At 42.4% G+C, this 19,053-nt stretch overlaps 1 protein-coding gene across 1 annotated transcript in view; it reads left to right on the forward strand.

Moving 5' to 3' along the window:
• The window catches only part of LOC149229703 (ATP phosphoribosyltransferase 1, chloroplastic-like), a 205,829-nt gene that overhangs the window by 16,344 nt on the left and 170,432 nt on the right, over nt 1-19,053 (forward strand). Inside the window, exon 2 of the mRNA XM_089378700.1 lies at nt 16,105-16,164. Within this exon, the coding sequence (XP_089234826.1) occupies nt 16,105-16,164 (60 nt within the window). The remainder of the gene's footprint in view (nt 1-16,104; nt 16,165-19,053) is intronic.

Below are 19,053 nucleotides of genomic sequence, written 5' to 3' on the forward strand. Positions count from 1 at the left end.
CCTTTTGCGTTCGTGCCGCTGCTGGTCCTTTCTCCCAGCACTGCATTTGCACTGCACCTCCTCTCATCAAGTTGCATCGTGCTGCCCACTGCTGCACTGCAACTCAGTTACTGAGAAGTAAGTAACTGATCTCCCAACTCTGAGCTCCCTGTTGGGCTAGAGACCCTCCTGATGTTGAAGCTCCCTCTGCCGCTAACAAGTGCTCCCTCTCTGACCTCTGCGCTGCTGCAATAACTCCCTGCATCTCGCACCGTTGCACACTTCTCTGTGCCATCCTGCACTGGTGCAACACTCTTGTGCCTCTTGCACTGCTGTAGCCTGCTAGCCTCGCGCTGTCTCGGGACTCCTGCACTGTAGCTCTCTCTGCCGCTCCATTCGCATCCGTCTCTACCCACTCAGCTAGTCGTGCTACTCTTCATCGGGGCTCCCGTAGCAAGGTCTAATCTAAGGGCTGGGAACCTCGAGGATCCTGCCCCTTATCGCCTGTAGTCCGCCTGACTACAGCTCGATGTCTCCCCACTTCCGCTCAAGTGGTGTGTGTGCACTCATGGCACAGTCATCGTTTGTCAAAACTTCCTTCTCTGCTCGTGCTAGCACTACCTTAGTCTCGGAAGACTCTCCCTTACTCTTCTTCCTTGGACACTGGGTCGCATAATGACCCAGCTCCCCACAGTGGAAGCACTTGATCTTGGAGAGATCCTTCTTCTTCCGTTTCTCCTGCTTTCCCTCAGATGCTAGGGCTACATCCTCCTCCTCCTGCTTGACCTTGATCCCTTTGCTGCTGCTACCTATCTTCGATTGCCGTCTAATCTCTTCCTGGCGAAGAGCTGCCCACATCTCGTCCCAAGGTGGGAGAGTCCCTCTGCCCAGGATACTCTGGACAAATACTTCCCAATCTTTTGAGACAACATTCAAGGCTGTCCTCACCATAAGCTCCTGATCCGGTGTCGCTCCTATAGCAGTCAACTGGTCTCGGATCTCATTCAGTCCTCCGAGGAAGGTGTCAATCGATTGACCCTTCTTCATCTGATACGACCTCATCTGGTTCTCGAGCAGCATTCTTCTCTACACAGAAGTATGCTGGTACAGCTTCTTGAGAGCCTCCCACATCTCAAATGCCGTTTCCTTCTCGGCTATATGTGGTACCACATGATCCTTGACCCCGTCAAGGATAATGCACTTGGCCCTCGCCATCGCCTCTTCATACCTGTCATTATCATTGGGGTCGATTGGGACAACTATTACCTTCAAGGCGAAGTTCTTGACACGATTCCTATCAAGCACTGATAAGATTCTTACCTTCCAGACTGCGAAGTTCGATGCTCCGTCTAGTCTATCCTGGTCTCTTACCCCGTGTAGTGCCATGATGCTCCTCTACTTCCCTCCTGGAAGTTCTCTGTTCGACTCCTCTGAGTCTCTACTTCTTGTCTGGAAGTTCTCTTCTGGACTCCCTCTGAATCCTGATTTCCCTCTTGGAAATCCTTCTGTTGCTTGTCGAGATGCCCCCTACTCTGATCGACTTGTGCAGTTGCACTTCTGATTCGGGTTCCTCGCCTAGAAACCCTCGGTAACAACTCCTCTGGCCCTGCTCTGTCAGGTACTGTTCTGACTAAAGTACCTCACCAGCTCCACTCTGCAATATTCCTGCAGCCTTCTATACCCCAGCAACTGCCTGTCTATGAATTGCGTCAGCCCCTCTCTGCCTCACGCTAGCTCTGCATCACCCCAGATGGGTCTGCGTCAGCCCTGGGATGCCCTGCGTTAGTCCTTTTGCCCTCTGCATCAGCAACGCTGGCCTTTCTGGGGCTCCACGCAACTCCTGGCTTCCTTTCCGTGTCTCTGGTTGGCTCTGCATCAGCCCTCTGGCCCTCCGCGTCAGCAACGCTGGCCTTTCTGGGGCTCTGTGCAGCTCCCGCTTCCTTTGTGTCACACTTCTTGGCTTCTGCGCTGCTGGAAACAACTTCTGTCACCTCAAGTCAATTGTTTTCTGTTGCTATTGCACCGTTCGACTGATGTCTCTTAGTCCTCCTGTGATCTGCAATCACGCTCTGATACCATGTTGAAGTTTCTAAGTTTATTTAGTTTAGAAACCCTTCATGCACTTTTTCTGATTTATTCCTACCTACTTGTTATTTTCTTTAACAAGTTATTTACAAAGTAAATATTGAAAATAAACACTAGTGCATGCTCAACATATTACAGATCAACAACTAAAAGAAACAAGAACAAACACACCACATGACACCATTATTTTTAGACCAATGTTCCCGGAAAAACCCAATGTGGGAAAACTGGTGCAGCTATATGAGGGTTTTCTTATTAAGCAATATCAGAGTACAATCTGGGTGCCGAAACTGGCCTACCCAACAGAGAATTTCCTTGGCAGTAATACCTCAGTTTCTGAAACCCCGGATAATCCTTCTGGCAGCTATTCAACACCAATCTGCCCCAGAAACCCAAGCGTTTGCCCAATCTGGCTTGATCCATGTCTTTTGGACCATTCTAACATAGATTCATATTAATACACATCAATATTTTATTTTCCCTAAGTTTAGACTTAGGGACTCCATTAAAAATATTAATTATTTTAATATTTCCTGATCTGTTTAGAATCTGCCCAAACCCTTTTTGGGTATTGGAGATCTCATTTGCCCCAACCTCTCCACCAAATTTCATGGCTAGAGCACATCCGATGCTACCCCAAATCAACAAGATCTGAAAGATAAAGAAGAGATTTACTGGTTCTCCCCTCAAGAGGAGGGGTTTTGGCCCTGGCTTGCAGCCTATATATTGTGTCACTATTCTTACTATTTTGGTAACTGTTTGATGTATTGCACATTGGAATAATAATGAACAAAGCTAATAAGTAAAAGGTAACACAAACAATTATCAAGTTAAGAGAATTAACATATTCATTGCCCTATTGAATTCTCAACATGGTATCAGAGCTTTGGTTCTCTAAGGGCATCATGAAGATCTCCTCTACAATGAAGAAGTTCATCAAGAAAATTGCAAGCCATCTCAAGAAAGGTATCAAGGAAGCATGGAGTTTCTTATTCTCTTCAAAGAAGGCATCAATCAATGAAAGGGATGAAGGTCTCTTCTCGGCTCTCTCTGGTACATTCCAAGACGAAGACATCTGGGTAATTGATAGTGGTGCATCAAGGCACATGACTGGTCACTCCAACCAATTGAAGACCTTATCAAAAGGAAAATCCGCTTACTCTGTGGAACTTGGAGACAACAAAAGCTATTCGGTGAAGGGCATTGGATCAACTTCCATAAAACTCAAGGATGGAAGCAACATCCACCTCAACAACATTCTATTTGTTCTAGGTTTGCACAAAAAATTACTTTCTATTTCAAGTTTAGAAGATAAAGGAGATAGAGTAGCCTTCATTGATGGAAAAGTAGTTGTTTGGGGAAAAGACTCAAGCATAGATCAAGCTAAAGTTATTGGTATCTGAGAAGGAAGGCTTTACAGATTAATATCTCCTGTAAACCAAGCCCTAGTTCACACTGAGATTAGTCCATGTGAACTTTGGCATCGAAGGTTTGGTCATCTACATTTCAAAATACTTCCAACTTTAAGTTCCATAGTAGATGGAATCCCGAATCTAAGGGAAGATCATGAAGGTGTCTGCAAGGGATGTGCATTGGGCAAGAATACCAAGAGACCATTTGGAAGTAGTGCTTCGCGGTCGAAAGAAATCTTGGATCTCATTCACTCTGATGTGTGTGGCCCTATGACTCCAAAATCACTTGGAGGCCATCTATACTATGTCACATTCATAGATGATCATTCAAGAAAGACCTGGGTTTACTTAATGAAAACCAAGGATGAAGTATTTACAAAATTTCAAGAATTCAAGGCTGAAGTGGAGAATCTTACAGAAAGAAGAATCAAGATACTAAGATCTGATAATGGAGGAGAATATACATCCAAAGAGATTATAGCATTCTGTAAGGAGTCTGGGATTAAGAGGGAGCTGATAGTCCCATACAATCCCGAACAAAATGGAGTCGTAGAAAGAAAGAACAGATCCATTGAAGAAAGTGTAAAAGCAATGTTACACGATCAAGATCTACCTAAGTTTCTGTGGGGAGAGGCAACAAAGACAACAATCTACATTCAAAATTGATGTCCTCACAGATCTCTAGATAACAAGACTCCGGAAGAAGTGTTCACTGGGAAGAAGCCATCTGTAGATCATCTTCGAATCTTTGGGTGTCCTGTGTATATTCATATACCAAAGGACAAAAGAAAGAAGTTGGATCCTTTTGGTATGAAGGGAATATTTGTTGGATATAGTAACTCATCGAAAGCTTACAAAATCTATATGAAAGATGGACATCACATTGAAGTTAGTCGTGATGTCATATTTGATGAGAGTATAGCATTCAAGAAGTCAAAAGAACTTTCTATAGATTCTGATGATGAAGAACTTCCAATATTTGAGGAGGAAGTTGACAAGGAAGGAGAAGAATCACACCATGAAGAAGGGCCTAGTGAACCTGTTCAACTGGTGGTCATTCCAGAAATAAGGAAAAGACCTAATTGGTTGAAATCCACACTACTTGATGCAAAAGGTCATGGGGCAACACAAGGATCATTTAGAGAAAGTAAGAGACCCAAGAAATATTCTGGGTATACTGCATACATGACAAAATTAATAGAAGCAGAACCATCCACCTTTGAAGAGGCTGTAGAACATCAAGAATGGAAGGATGCCATAATGAAGAGTATCAGTCTATAACGAAGAATGGAGTCTGGGAGATCGTACCTAGGCTTGAAGACAAATCTGTGGTTACTTCCAAGTGGATCTATAAGATCAAGCGTGCAACTAATGGAAGTATAGATAAGTATAAAACATGATTTGTGGCTAGAGGGTTCTATCAACTTGAAGGCATCGACTATGAAAAAACATTTGCTCCAACAACAATATATACAATGATTCAATCATTAGTCTCTTTGACAACATCAATGGGATGGAACATTCACCAAATGGATGTCAAGGCTGCGTTTATGAATGGCACTATAGATGAAGAAGCCTATATAGAATACCCCTTGGGATTTGAAGTCAAAGATAGGAAGGCATATGTTTGTAGATTGAAGAAAGCATTATATGGCCTCAAGCAAACAACAAGGGCATGCTATGCTAGAATGGATGCATACCTACAGAGAATAAGCCTCACAAAAAGTTTTGCTTACTCAAACCTTTATATTAAGGTTGTAAATAATGAACTTGTAATTATTCTTCTGTATGTAGACGATCTTTTCTTGACAGGTGTAGAAGGTCGAATTGAAGAATGTAAGAAGCAGTTGGCAGCATAATTTGACATGAAGGATCTTGGGTTGATGCATTACTATTTGGGACTAGAAGTTTGGCAAGGATTGAATGAAATCTATTTGGGTCAAGGAAAGTATGTGATCGAGATTCTAAAGAAGTTCAACATGATGGACTGTAAACCTATGACCACTCCGATGATCACAAACTTGAAGAGACTGAGGGGTTCCGAATCAAGCCCTGTGGATCCTTCCAGGTATAGACAACTTGTTGGCTCATTGATGTACTTGGTGAATACTCGACGATGACATATGTTTTGCAGTAAATGTACTCAGTCAATTCCAAGTGGAGCTGAAGCATGATCATTGGATAGCAGCAAAGCATATTTTGAGATATCTGCGAGGAACCATCAACCATTGTCCAAAATATGATAGAAGGAATGATGTCCAACTGATTGGATATATAGATTCCAATTGGGGAGGCAGTGAACAAGATGGAGGAAGCACTATGGGAGGAGGATGTTTCAGTTTAGGACCCTCCATGGTATCATGGATGAACAGAAAAGAAGACACGTTGCTTTGAGTAGTGTTGACGCTGAATATGTTGCAGCATGTGAAGTAAGCAAAGAAGTAGTATGGTTAAGGAAGCTGCTATCTGATTTGTTTGAAGGATTGATGAGACCTACAATGACACTTTGTGATAACACTAGTTGCATTCGTTTGTTTGAAAATCCAGTGTTTCATGGAAAGACAAAGCACATCAACAACAAGTATCACTATATTCGAGAGCTAGTACAAAATTGTGTGCTGCAACTACGACATATCTCCACTGATGAACATGTAGCTAACATATTGGCGAAATCACTTCCGAACAAGAAGCTTGTATACTTAAGGGACAAGCTTGGTTTGGTTGATTTGCCCTCCCTAATTGAGAGGGAGAGATAGACACAACATTCTTGTCTTCACTTGGGGAGAAAGAATGGATGATTGGGTAACCATCTGGGATTCGATACTTTTTGAGAATGTGGTAGGGCATTCAAGATAAGAGTAGTCGTGGACCGATATTCTTTGAGGATTAGCTACCCAAGATAAGAATAGTCCAATGGAAGGTCATACTCTGTGAACACTCGGGTGGAGTATGTACCTTGGGAGACAATGATGATGGTGTCTATACATCATTGGTCTCACCAGCATTGTGCTCTGATCTTGTGGAGAGATAGAGTTGTTAGTCAAGGCCTTGCTATGTGACAATGCTGGTTAATATGATGCTAGACAGATGGGTTACCAATCCGACTCTTCTTATGAGATCTCTTCAGATTGAGAATGACCATGTACCTCTTATGAATACCTCCCTAGTTAAGAGGGAGTGTTGAAAAATGTGTAACTAGGTTCGGTCTTCATAAGTATGAAATGTATTCTTGTAAATATAAAATGGAAAACAAATTATTATTATTATTGGAACACGGGTTTCATGCTCAAGTTCTTTTATTTTATATGTCAAACACCCATTGAGTGCTTCTAGGGTTTGTCTTAGGTATAAGTGTCATTGTCATATATTGAAGACCCTATGGGCACATTGTAAATTGTAAAGAAAAAATTATTGTCTTTAAAGTGTCAAAATACCTCCAAGATCAAGTCGACCTAATGAGTTGTCAAGTCGGCCTACATGAAAATCCACATCCACCCTTGAAGAAGCCTATATATAAGAGGAACTTGTCCTCCATTTGGATCACTCACTCTCCCATCTCTTATGCGAAGAAGGGGAAGTCAAAGAATGAAGTGCGAAAAAGAGGAAGTCGAAGAAGTCGAAGTGTTTATAGGCCTTATCTATTCTTCTAGGAAGATTGAAGTTAGGGTTTTTGCGCTAGATCTTACGGGGTTCGATTTTGAAAGCAAAAGAGAAGGTCTCTTAGGGCATCGTACTAGCCCTAGGACTCAAGTCAAGGCAAGCAAAGTCAAGAGGAAGGCTATTAGAAGGAGATCGAAGTCTCCTAGAGAAGCAACAACAGTTGCAGCAGTTGCCAAGGAGCAGAATTTCAGATCTATTGGGAGGTCGAAGATATTGCAACAGGAGGCCGTGGTAGACTTGATCTTGGAGGTTATTTGTCTGATTCTAGGTCATGGTATTCGTAAATTGAAAGATCTGAAAGATAAAGAAGAGATTTACAGGGTTTCCCCTCAAGAGGAGGGGTTTTGGCCCTGGATTATAGCCTATATATTGTGTCACTGTTCTTATTGGTTTGGTAGCTGTTTGATGTATTTCACATTGGAATAATAACGAACAAAGCTAATAAGTAAAAGGTAACACAAACAATTATCAAGTTAAGATAATTAACATATTCATTGCCCTACTGAATTCTCAACACAAGTAAGGTCCACCAATTGTTGTAGATGCTCTTGAGACACCTCAGAATGTCTTGCCGAAAGGGAGTCATGCATCTCCTTGAGTATGGACTCAAGGGTGGTGCAAGTGTTACCTTTGCAGAAGATTGGACTACCCCAAGCCTGCATCCCCCAACTCGTGCCCTGACTCTATCACACAACTAGAAAGCCTCTCTCCCGATGCACCGTGTCCCGTCCAACTGTCTCATATGAACTTCTTGGGTCCTGTTGCTCGTGATGAGAGCATCAAGAGATGATACCCAAGTCCCCTGTGTCAGTGTGCAATGATGGAGAGTGATAAATGGAAGTTTACGATTGCCCCTGTGATCAACTTGCTCTCTAAATCTGAGTGTGCCAAACCCAATGGTGTGCTTGATGCCCTCGTCAATCGATCTCTCTAGCGGTCACACTCCAACAACCTGTCGTGCATCACCATGCTCTAATGCACACAAATACGTAACCTTACACTGCTCTGCATAGCATTGAACTTCGTGGCACGACTCCATGCACCACTAGATACCAACGCTCAATGCCATGCCACCATGTACCATAGGGCATCCCATATGTGTCATGCATCCACCACTCTGTTAGTACACACATTACTATGTGATCTACACCTCATCTGCCCAGTTACACCTGAGTGGCCCAACTCCTCACATGCAATCGGGAATAACTCTACTGTGCCAAACCTGAGTAGCTCCGGTGCCTAATACATTAATGAAAGAGCACTGTCTCCATATGATGCCCTGTTAGGTGGCCTGGTGATGCCACCTCCTCCTACGAACTCCTGTTAGAGTAGGCTAATCACCCTGTGATCCCACGCTTGATCAAGATGCTAATATAACTTTTGAAATTTGCCTGCTCCCCTGTCAAACCATCCTGTCATTAGTGCTGATGTAGATCTGAAAATGTGTGTGTGCCCAATCATCGGATCCATCACGCAGCTACTACTATCACCTACCGGCTCTATGATGTGATGAGAAACCCCCCTGGATCCCAACAACGGTCTAACCCTCGAGCCCCTCTGGTAAGCCACAACCTTTGTTGAAATGAGGCCATGGGCGTACCCAACCGCCGAACCTGCTCCATCAGGTACCAACTCAGCACCTCTTGCTATCCAACCCCAAAGGAGGGATGAAATGTACAATCCCCTGTCTACGGAACAAGCCCTCCATGGTGACGCTATGCCATACTCAACTCAAGCTGCTGGCCCCTGCAAACTTGGTCATCCCGTATGATTTGTCTAAACAACTCCGCCCCTCTCAGTCCAATGCATAAGGGTGGGATAATAACGCTATAGGCCCCGTCAATGTGCCTCTGAAGTGAATTTTGCTGAAATTCGAACGTGTGCTCGCTGTGCTGCCCCTCGTCAATGTCTAGCCCAAAAAGACGACTACGCATCCTTCTCCATCACGACCTCCACTTGAGCCTCCAACTGCTCCTCCATCGACAACAAATCATATAAAACATCCTCACCGGTCTACTGTAGGTGACTGTCGTCCGACAATTCTGTCATAAATTTGGATGCCTCTGTACCTATCGGCTCCTCATCAATGGTGGAGATGTCTCCTGACACCTCATCAATTTGTTGTGCACTGCTATCACCTGAAAACTCAGTCACGGCCATGAATACCTCATCAATGGATACCTCAACAATGAATGACACCTCCTCTTTGGTGGACACTTCTGTGTCTCCTGGCACCTCATCAATGGATGGCCCTATGGGTGTATGCTCTATTCTCTCCCCCAAGGTGTTAGTCAGAGCTATCAAAGGAATCTCCAACAAGGGTGACTCTTGCGTCACACTGGGTGTATCTACGTGCCCCTCACAACCCTGCATGCCCTCAGCCTCATGCTCAACCTCCTCCTCAGGCTCCTGATATCAAAAGCTAAGTCTCCACCAACAAATGCGCCTCCTGGTCTCACCCTCTATTTGTTCCTGTCTTGCCTCCTCCCTTTGAGGAGATCTGGTGCCCTGAGTCTGTCGACTTCCCCTGCATGGTGTAGATGGCTGCACCCCCACAGCCTGTGCACCTCTAGTGTCTTTGTTGTAAGGATGAGGATGGATCTGGTCTGACACCTTCCTCAACTGGACCAATCTCTCATCATTCTAGCGGATTCCACCCCAAAATTCTTGCATACTAACTCTTTGTGGAGCCATGGGTTGTCTATGATTTAACCCATCACTATGCATACATGCCCAAATCTTCCATGATCTAGTTGGCTACCCTACAGTTGGCCAAGATCATGGCTCCGATACCACTATAATATTCCTAACGGAAATATTAAGTGAATAACAAAAACATGCACTATAACAACAACTAGGAAATTCAACACATACACAGGAAATCACAACACAAGAGGAAATGCACCAAAACTTTGAGCCATTTTATTTATTTTCGAGCAAAATGGAGTACAAATGAGTATGGAAGAGGAACTTGGGCTTGCTACAGCAAGCAAAGCCAAACCTAGGTGATGATGATGCTGCGCAAATGCCAGATGAGCTCCCCACCATGTTCTGCGCTAGCCTAGAAAATTACTGCCACTGTTGTTGTAGGTGCATTGAGATATCGACCCTCAAATCTACCCCAAAAATTGTGCAAAATTAAATGTAGGCTCTCCACATTAGCTCCAACCAAAACCCAGAAATATCTCGCGAACCCAAGTGGTGGAAATGGTCCTGAAGTGATCTGCGCCATCCTTCAGTGATTTCTACTACTGGCTACTGATCGGAACACTGATTTTGGCCAAAAATACTGCCCATAAAATTCTGTGTTAACCTTGGGTTCCTCTCACCAAACCCACAAAAACCCAGAAAGGGTTTGGCCTGAATCCATCGACTTGAAATTACCCAAAATTGGTGCGTTCTCCTCTAATTGCTGGCCCAACACCCAATTCAGAAATTTCTGCTAAATCCCTGCTCTAAAGCTCCTCCACTGAGCTGGAAATTCCTGCAATATTTCTCCCACTAGCTCTAAGTGATTTTGCTACTACAAGCTGAGCCCATAAAATGATTGCGCAGGCCCTAGGAAGGCAAATTCGTCCCACACTGAAGCAAGTACCTCTAGCCCTGAAAATCACTCCAGAGTTTTGTACTCCCTCGAGGAAATTTCCTGTAAATTCCTGAAGGGAAGTTCCCCGAGAATCTCCTCCCCCAAGCACCACGAATTAGCTTCTGCATCCTTGTCAAAAGATAGAAAAATCGACCCAAGTGATAGCCTCCAATCTAGCCCAACAAATCAGTGTCCAAACTCTGGTCTAACAATAAGAGAATTTCCCGTGATTTGCCTATGGAAATGATAACTCGGCCCAACAATTCAGATGAACTCGGCCCCTGTTGAACAATAGACTCTGCCTTTTGCAGAATCAATAAATTCTACCCTCTGTCCATGCAATGAATTAGACCAACAGGAAGATAATAATTCGAACCTTTTGATATGATCGTTTATCCCTCAAATATACAATCACCATAATAAAATAAAATAATAGTTTTATAAAAGGAATCGTAAAATGTGACCTTAGGAAAATATAGTGACCCATGGTATTACCCATGGTTTTTGTAGGAGGAAATTATTATTAAAAAGGAGAAGGAGATTGAAGGAGGAAATTATTAGTAAAAAGGAGAAGGAGATTGAAGGAGGAAATTATTAGTAAAAAGGAGAAGGAGATTGAAGGAGGACATGCGAATAATTATTGGAGAATTTGTTGAAGAGGTCTAGTCTCTTGTTGAGAGAGGTGAAATTCTCGTTGGGTTCCTAGTTTCGTTGTTGAAATATACACCCTAGGTGGTGGCATTGGCTTAGGTGGTTGTAAAGCCAACCTAGCCAATTATTATGTTACAGGTTGATCTCATGGCCGAGGAGATTGATTTAGGATGACGATTTCCAATCCATTGTGCATGCTGAGTTCATTGTGTTTCAGGGATCGAGTTTATTTACAGGGGCCAAATTTGTGGTTAGCAAGGATCGTGCTAGCTGGTTTTATTGGGTTGAGATTCCAGTGAATTATTGGGGCCAAATTATCATCTTTCCTGGGTCAAGTCTATTGTTTCAACAGGAGCTGAATTTGTTATGTAGCTGGACCAAATCAACGAAGCAAGAGGCTGAAACTCCATTAAATTTTTGAGGCTGATTTCCTCTCACCCAGGGATTAGATCAAACCTTGTGAGGTGACCAATTTGAGGGATAAACAATCATATCAGAAGGGCCGCATTATTATCTTCCTATTGGTCTAATTCATTGCATGGACAGAGGGCCGAATTTATTGATTCTGCAAAAGGCCAAGTCTATTGTTTGACAGGGGATGAGTTCATCTGAATTATTGGGCTGAGTTATCATTTCCATAAGCAAATCGTAGGAGTGTGGGCAGCCAAAATAATCAATGTTGGGTTACTAAGTTGCTGGTCGAGTTCCCTATTTGCCAGGAGGCCAACTTATAATCAATTGACGAAGACAAATTTATGGGCCGAATTGCCAGATCTATTGAGGCCGAATTATCAGTGCCAAGTAGAGGTCGAGCTGTGATGAAAGGAGTCAGATTGCTATTCTTTCGAATTTCCATTCGTACCAGTAGAAGAGCCCAACATCTGGGCCGAATTGATTTTGTTGAAGAGGACCGTAATGTCTGGTCAAATAGTTTGAGTGGGAGGACCAAATGATACAACAATCCTAGGCAAGTCTTTCTGAAACATTTCTACCGAGTTCTATCTCATAAATTTCTTAAAATTCCTCCAAAGATTTCCATTCATTAAAATAGTGCTGGAGGTACAACATTTCATTTCTTAGTTGCACATTTATTTAATTACTAGTAATCGCTGTTGTGTGAATTTTTTTGAATAAATTTTATGGTGTTTTTTGGAGTAAAAATTCATCCCTTAAATTTATATAGACAAATACCCAAGATTTTCATTAAATTAATAGGGATATTACACCATAGTTCAGAAAACTGGTCAGTTTGAACAGGTAACCAATCAAATCGGCTAGTTAGCTCCCTGCCTACTTCAAACCGATAGAAAAACCCTGTTCATCATTTGGTTGGTACCGGTTAAGTACCACACCGGTACCAACCGCATGAATTGGCCGATTCTGACATACGCTGGACTGGTCAGCTCCAAGATGCCTTGTCTCCATGTGCTGCATTATGGGACTTGTGGTTAGTGGTTTTGACTCTTGGGGTGGTTGCTAAGGAAACCAGGGTCTATAGTAGGGGCTAATTTGGTATTTAGCTGGTACCAACTGGCATGAACTGGTTGGTTCCGACATAATCTGGACCAATCAACTCCAAGACACTTTGTCTACACGTGCTACGCTGTGGGACCCGTGGTTAGTGGTTTTGACTCTTGAGTGGTTTCTAAAGAAACTAGGGGTTGTAGTAGGGGGTTGTTTTGAGTAGCATGAACTTGGCGGTTTTGACATAAGTTGGACCGGTCAGCTCCAAGGCGCCTTGTCTACATGTGTTGCGTTGTGGGACCCGTGGTTCTTGAGTGGTTTCTAAGGAAACCAACTGCTGTAGTAGGGCCCAATTTGGTATCTAACTAGTACCAACTAGCATCAACTGGCCGATTCCGACATAATCTGGACCAGTCCGCTCCAAGACACTTTGTTTACATGTGCCGCGCTGTGGGACCCGTGGTTAGTGGTTTTGACTCTTGAGTGGTTTCTAAGAAAACCAGGGGCTGTAGTAGGGGGCGGTTTTGAGTGGTTTCTAAAGAAACTTGTGCTTTTGCTAGGTTTTTTTGCCACTACTACTACTATTGAGGCTGCAGAGGAGTCTAAGGAGTCCTTAGCCTTCGAGCAAAATGATGTTTTTGTAGCTCTTGGTGATGATCCCATGTCTAATAGTGGTGATGAGTGATTTGCAGTAGACCAGTGGCCTAATAGCATGTAGCATTGTTTTTGGACTCTAGAGGCCATTTAGAGTCTCACTAGTTTTTTTTTTTTTTTGATGATATGTATTGCACTTAGTGCCATTTTGATATATGTGTTAGAAAATCAGAGAGGTAGAAAGATTTAAGTCAGAAAGGTAGAAAGATTTTCTCTTGTTGATAATTACTTGTGATTATTATTTTAATCTTTCTTATGTTCTTCTTTTATCTTAGTTCATCTAGCAATTACCAAAACCAAAACACGAAGATCAAGAACACTAGATGTATGCGCATAGCTAGGGCAAAATCCCTATATATGGGAAAATCCAGTCAAGAACTCTTCCTTCAGTAATTCAAATGAGATGGACCGTGACCCTATACCAACAAAGCTTCCTCCTCCACCATGTCAGCCTTCCAATATGTTTTAGCTTGCTTTAGTAGTCTCTTCTTGTCCAACAACTTCAACCCAGCATCAACCCAGAAATTTCGGCCCCAAATTCACCAGCAGCTTCAGAATTTCGGCCTTCCCAGCCACTGCAGAATTTTGGTTGTTCCAGCAGCTTCACAGCTTCAGACGTGTGGGAAAAGGATAGAGAATTTTGACATCTTATGCTTGTGAGAGACCTTATCCTTCGTAATTCTTCTTCTTCTTCTTCCTTGAAATTCACATTTTTTCTGGCCCTAGAAGTTGCAGATCGAACTTGTTGTGAGTGAGTGATAAATGAGGTCGAGTTGCTGCCTTTATATAGTGATTCTGCTGCTCAGTTTAGGCCGACTTGTCCAGTTTGAGGCCGACTTGGTGGAGGAGGCCTAATTGACCTATTTTACAATAAAATAAATTTCTTCTTTGACAAATAAATCCCAAGAAGGGTTCTTTACAATATGACATGGACAAGGACACTTGACATAAACCCTAGAAGCCTTCAATGGAGGCTTTGACCTAAAAACAATTGACCCAAGCATGAAACCCATGCTTTAATAAGTCAATTTATTTAATAATAAAATTTCTTTTTCTTTCTTTTGATAAATATAATACATCATGACTCAAATACAATTATGAAGACTGATACTAGTTACATTCTTCAACAATATGCACCCTTACATGGTATATAGATGAACAAACTTTGCATATTTCATCTCAAATGGTTTAGAGTCTTAAAAATATATTTTTTTTATCAAAAAATATTTATTTTATGTATGTTTTTAAAGACCGGTTCATTGAATCTTGTGCGGTCCAATTTGATCTAGTAAAGACCGGTTCATTGAATCTTGTGCGGTCCAATTTGATCTAGTTCTGGTTCAAAACCCAGTTTCATAGGTGGATTGGTTCAAAACCCTGTTCCGATTTTTAAAACTGTGGTTCAGACTGCTTGTGCATTATAATATGGAAAGAGTAAGAACATGAGGCATGTTCTTTGAAGATTGGATCTTTTACCAGTCAACTTTGAAAGATATTGGTCAAGGATTCCATGCTCTTTTTGTGAGCTCCATCCATCGGAGAGCTGCTATCTTTGGTTATGAAGGTTTATGTAAGAAAATGTCTTGGTTGGACTTTGGCTTATATAATATGTATGTTGGCATGTCTATACTTTGCAAGTAATTTCAATGCTGCACACATACATATAATGCATTGTTTCTGCATTTCCTAAATTTTGAAAACTGATATTTCCATGATATCAGATGTTTCAGGGTAAGGGTAATCTAGGTTCAAAGAGTACTAAGAATCATACACTTATTTCGAATATTGGTCATCCTCTTTTTTTCACTTTGAGCGTATTTTCTTATTTAAGAAATTTTGCTGCCTTCTGATTGCAGTCACGCTGCGTCTATTTATATTGAAAGTTTCTTTGAACATTTCTCTAAGGTGATTGTAAGACGTACATTTTATTATGAAGGGCTATTGAACTCCCACCTGCCCAGTAGTTTATATTTGACAAGCCTCTCATTCCAGTCAACTTTTTGCTCTTTTCCATCTTCCAAATTAAGTTAAAGTTGAGAAAAGCTTGTGCTGGGCTGTACTATCTCTCGTATCATTGTGAAGGAATTCTGGCTTTAAGGTATGCCCAAACCTGTTGTCTGCATTTTTGTTTAGAATAATTTAAATAAATATGTTTTTCTCTTTTATCATTTGCCCTTCATGAACTTTGAATTCCTCCAGTAGGTAAGCTTTTAGCATATCTTTCCTTTCGAGGCAATCGGTCTTGAACACTCCCCAACATTCCAAACATGATAGGTGATCTCTCTTGGAATAGAATTTGTGGTAAAATAATCTATGCACCTATCCATTGTTTTTGTTTTTTTGTAACCATTAATTGAACTACCAAGGTGCATTTGTGACATTTCTTTAGAGTGAGACAACTGTTGGATTTCCATCGGGATTGGTGTTTCTGAGGCCTTAGGCAAAGTTGGTTAAGCTTTGATTTAATTTTGCTTTTTCCTCTGTTTGATTTAAGATCCGTTTTTAACTTTTTATTGTAGAATGGACACATTTGAAGTTTAATAGTGTTTAAAGACCAGAATGTTTTATGTAAAACCTTGATTAGTAACATTTAAAGTTGGTTTATCTTGGCAGGATTGTCAGCTTGCAGTGCGGCAGGTTAATCCTAGGCAGTATGTTGCAGATATACCAGGAGTGAGTATCTTAACTACTGCCTGAGTTTCTTTTTTGCCAGTTTGAATAATTATGAAATTTAACTTTCACAAAATTATATCTTCTAGAATTAATACCTGAGAGTAATCAATGGCCTTGCAGGCTGGCCAAAATAAACTAAGCTCAAGTTCTCTTACATTAAATGGAGAATCTTTCCGTGGGAATTTAGTCAGTAACTGGAACATTTTAAATCCCTTACCCTGGTGTCTTTGTTTGTACATATAGGCTAATCACAAGAAGAGTTTTTGAAATGAATCCAAAATATGAAAATTAACATTGAAACTCCAGAAAATGGAAAATGCAACGTCTGTTTTATGCCAAATTGCTCCACGGCGTTAAAACCTGCAAGCAATGTTTTTTAATTGTGGACCAGTATCCATATTTTTGGAATGTTGGCCTTATGTGTTCTGCTTCCAGGAATTTAGATGCTTCATTTATGTATATGCTCTGCTTTTGTATGAAAAGTAGCATCCTACATGAAATGAATTGAAATTATCTTAATGTATGCTAAATAGTCATTAATTGTTAAGTTAATGATACTGTAAAGTATTATAAAAAATCTAAAGATGAAGAGCTATGTTGCATGGGTATCCACACCCAGAGCTAGGGTTCCCAAACCTGTCCTGGGTTCCTGTCTCCTGTACCAGTTTTAGGAATGGGTACTGTTGAAAATAGTAGTGAGAAAGGTCTTTTTGACTTGTGCCTTAGTCAAGAAAGACCTCGATCAGTCCTGTTGTCTCCCAAACTGTACAGGGAATATGCAACAACACTAAGGGCAGGGGACTGTCACTTTGATCCCTGCCCTCTCCATTCTAGTTGTGTCATGTCCCTTCTCAAAAACATTAGTCACAGGGTGCAGCTACACATTTTTGGCACAATTTTGACTTAGGAGGAGGACCCCACACTTAGACTTACGAACTATGGGGCAAATTCGACTTTATTTAGCAGTTAGTGGAATGTGGGGGCCACCCACATGGAGATTCGAACTTGGCCATTCGATGTGCTTGGAGGGAAATCAAATGGGTGGATGGAGGGGCCCACATGAGGCTAAGGAGGCCCAAGGTAATAAAAGGAGGATCAACTCTCATTTTCGACCATCTTCTACATTTGCAAACAAACACTCACTTGTACGCTTTGCTGCTTAGCAAGTCTACTGGCTGTTTAGCCACGAATCTCTCACGCGGGAGATTCAACCTCTACTTCGGGGGACCATCTGTGCCCGCCCTAGGGAGGTTGTTCTATAGGAGTTTCAGGGAGTCAGGGACAACAACACACTTCAGCCATCAACGCAGAGAGGGAATTGCGTATTCCTGGGCAGCCAGAAAACACGTAGGAGGAGTTGGAGGTCAGCAAGGGGATTCATTGCTTGCTGGGAGATCCGGGAGCTGAGGAGGCAACACAGTGAAGGCATTTTCGCTGGAGTTTGCAGCTAGCTAGACCAGCGCATCAGTGAGTTGAATTTCTGGACAGAGGGACTGCGTAGAGGCCATCCAATAGCAATTTGTGGGGACTTGGGGAGCAGTTGATCTTGGCCAAGAGCCATCCGGGGAGCTAGGAGTTGGATAGCACAGGTAAAACTAGCATTTTGGAGGAGTTTGCAGGGGGATTTGCAGGCTGTTTCCTGCAAGTCCAAATTGGCAGTCGACGCTGGGGAGAGGCTCCAAGGGGGTCGAAAATCCAAAGTTAAAACTAGCTAAATTCCCTTCTGGGTTTTTCTGGGTTTTGTCCAAAGAGTCCGATGTTAAAAGCACACAATTTTCTGGGTATTTTTTGAGTACCTTCCAACTAGTCGAAGTTCAATAGGGCAGCGGGTTATTAGGGTAGCGCAGTGCAGAGTGGTGCAACAGTTGGGCAATCTTCAACTCAGCTATTTTTCCACCTGGGGTTGGTCTTGCTTGTTCATTGGGACAGGCCCAGGTGTACCATTCCTTTTCATATTGTATTTAGCCTGCAGATTTTTAATAATATGGCTCAACAGTTCCTTATTGGTAGCTTTTTCATGGATGTTTGATGTGTGTTTTAACTCAGCTATTTTTCCACCTGGGGTTGGTCTTGCTTGTTCATTGGGACAAGCCTAGGTGTACCATTCCATTTCATATTGTATCTAGCTTGCAGATTTTTAATAATATGGCTCAGCAGTTCCTTATTGGCAGCTTTTTCATGGATGTTTGATGTGTTTTATTTTTATATGTTGCTGCACAGTTTATTTGCTTAATATCACTTACATTCCTACTTAGGAACATTACAGCGGTATCAGAGCCTAGTTCTTGGCTCAGTGTGGGGATTATTTCCTATGAGAGGAGACCAGCAGAACATCACCTACCGTAGGCAGAGGTATAGGAGTAGAGAAAGGGAGTTAGAAATTACTCCAGATGTGGAGGACAGAGGGAAAGCAGTGGTCGGAGAGGAGGAAATGACAAAACCCAAGAGCAGGGAGGAGATGGCTTTCGACAACCTCTTGAGGGCCTCGAGTGACTTGGCCAAGGGACAAAAAGACATGCTGGAGGAGATCAAGTCACAAAACAGAGAAAGGACCATGCCTAGAGGGTTTCCATGTGGAGAAACTTCTGGGGCCTCTCAGCCTTTCGATCACTCCTCACCAGTAGCGCAACGTCCTTCAGTCAGTGTGCCGACCCGGGCTGCACTACCTTCTTTCGTGCCACTGGCACAAATCGAGCCAACAAGGGCGGATGACACTCCTCATATGGGGCATTACTTCAGAGAGTGGCAGACTACAGATGGAGACTTTGAAGAAGCCCTCTCCTTCAGAGATTATTGCAAGCTCAAATAGAGTGAGAAGAACAAGGGATACAGAGGACAAGGGACCCAAAACTATGAGCTGTAGAGAACCATAGGGAGGATGTATTTCCC

Source organism: Pinus tabuliformis, chromosome J, assembly GCF_031772625.1.
Source record: "Pinus tabuliformis cultivar Carrire ecotype Pingquan chromosome J, CPIR1, whole genome shotgun sequence".
NCBI lineage: Eukaryota > Viridiplantae > Streptophyta > Pinopsida > Pinales > Pinaceae > Pinus > Pinus tabuliformis.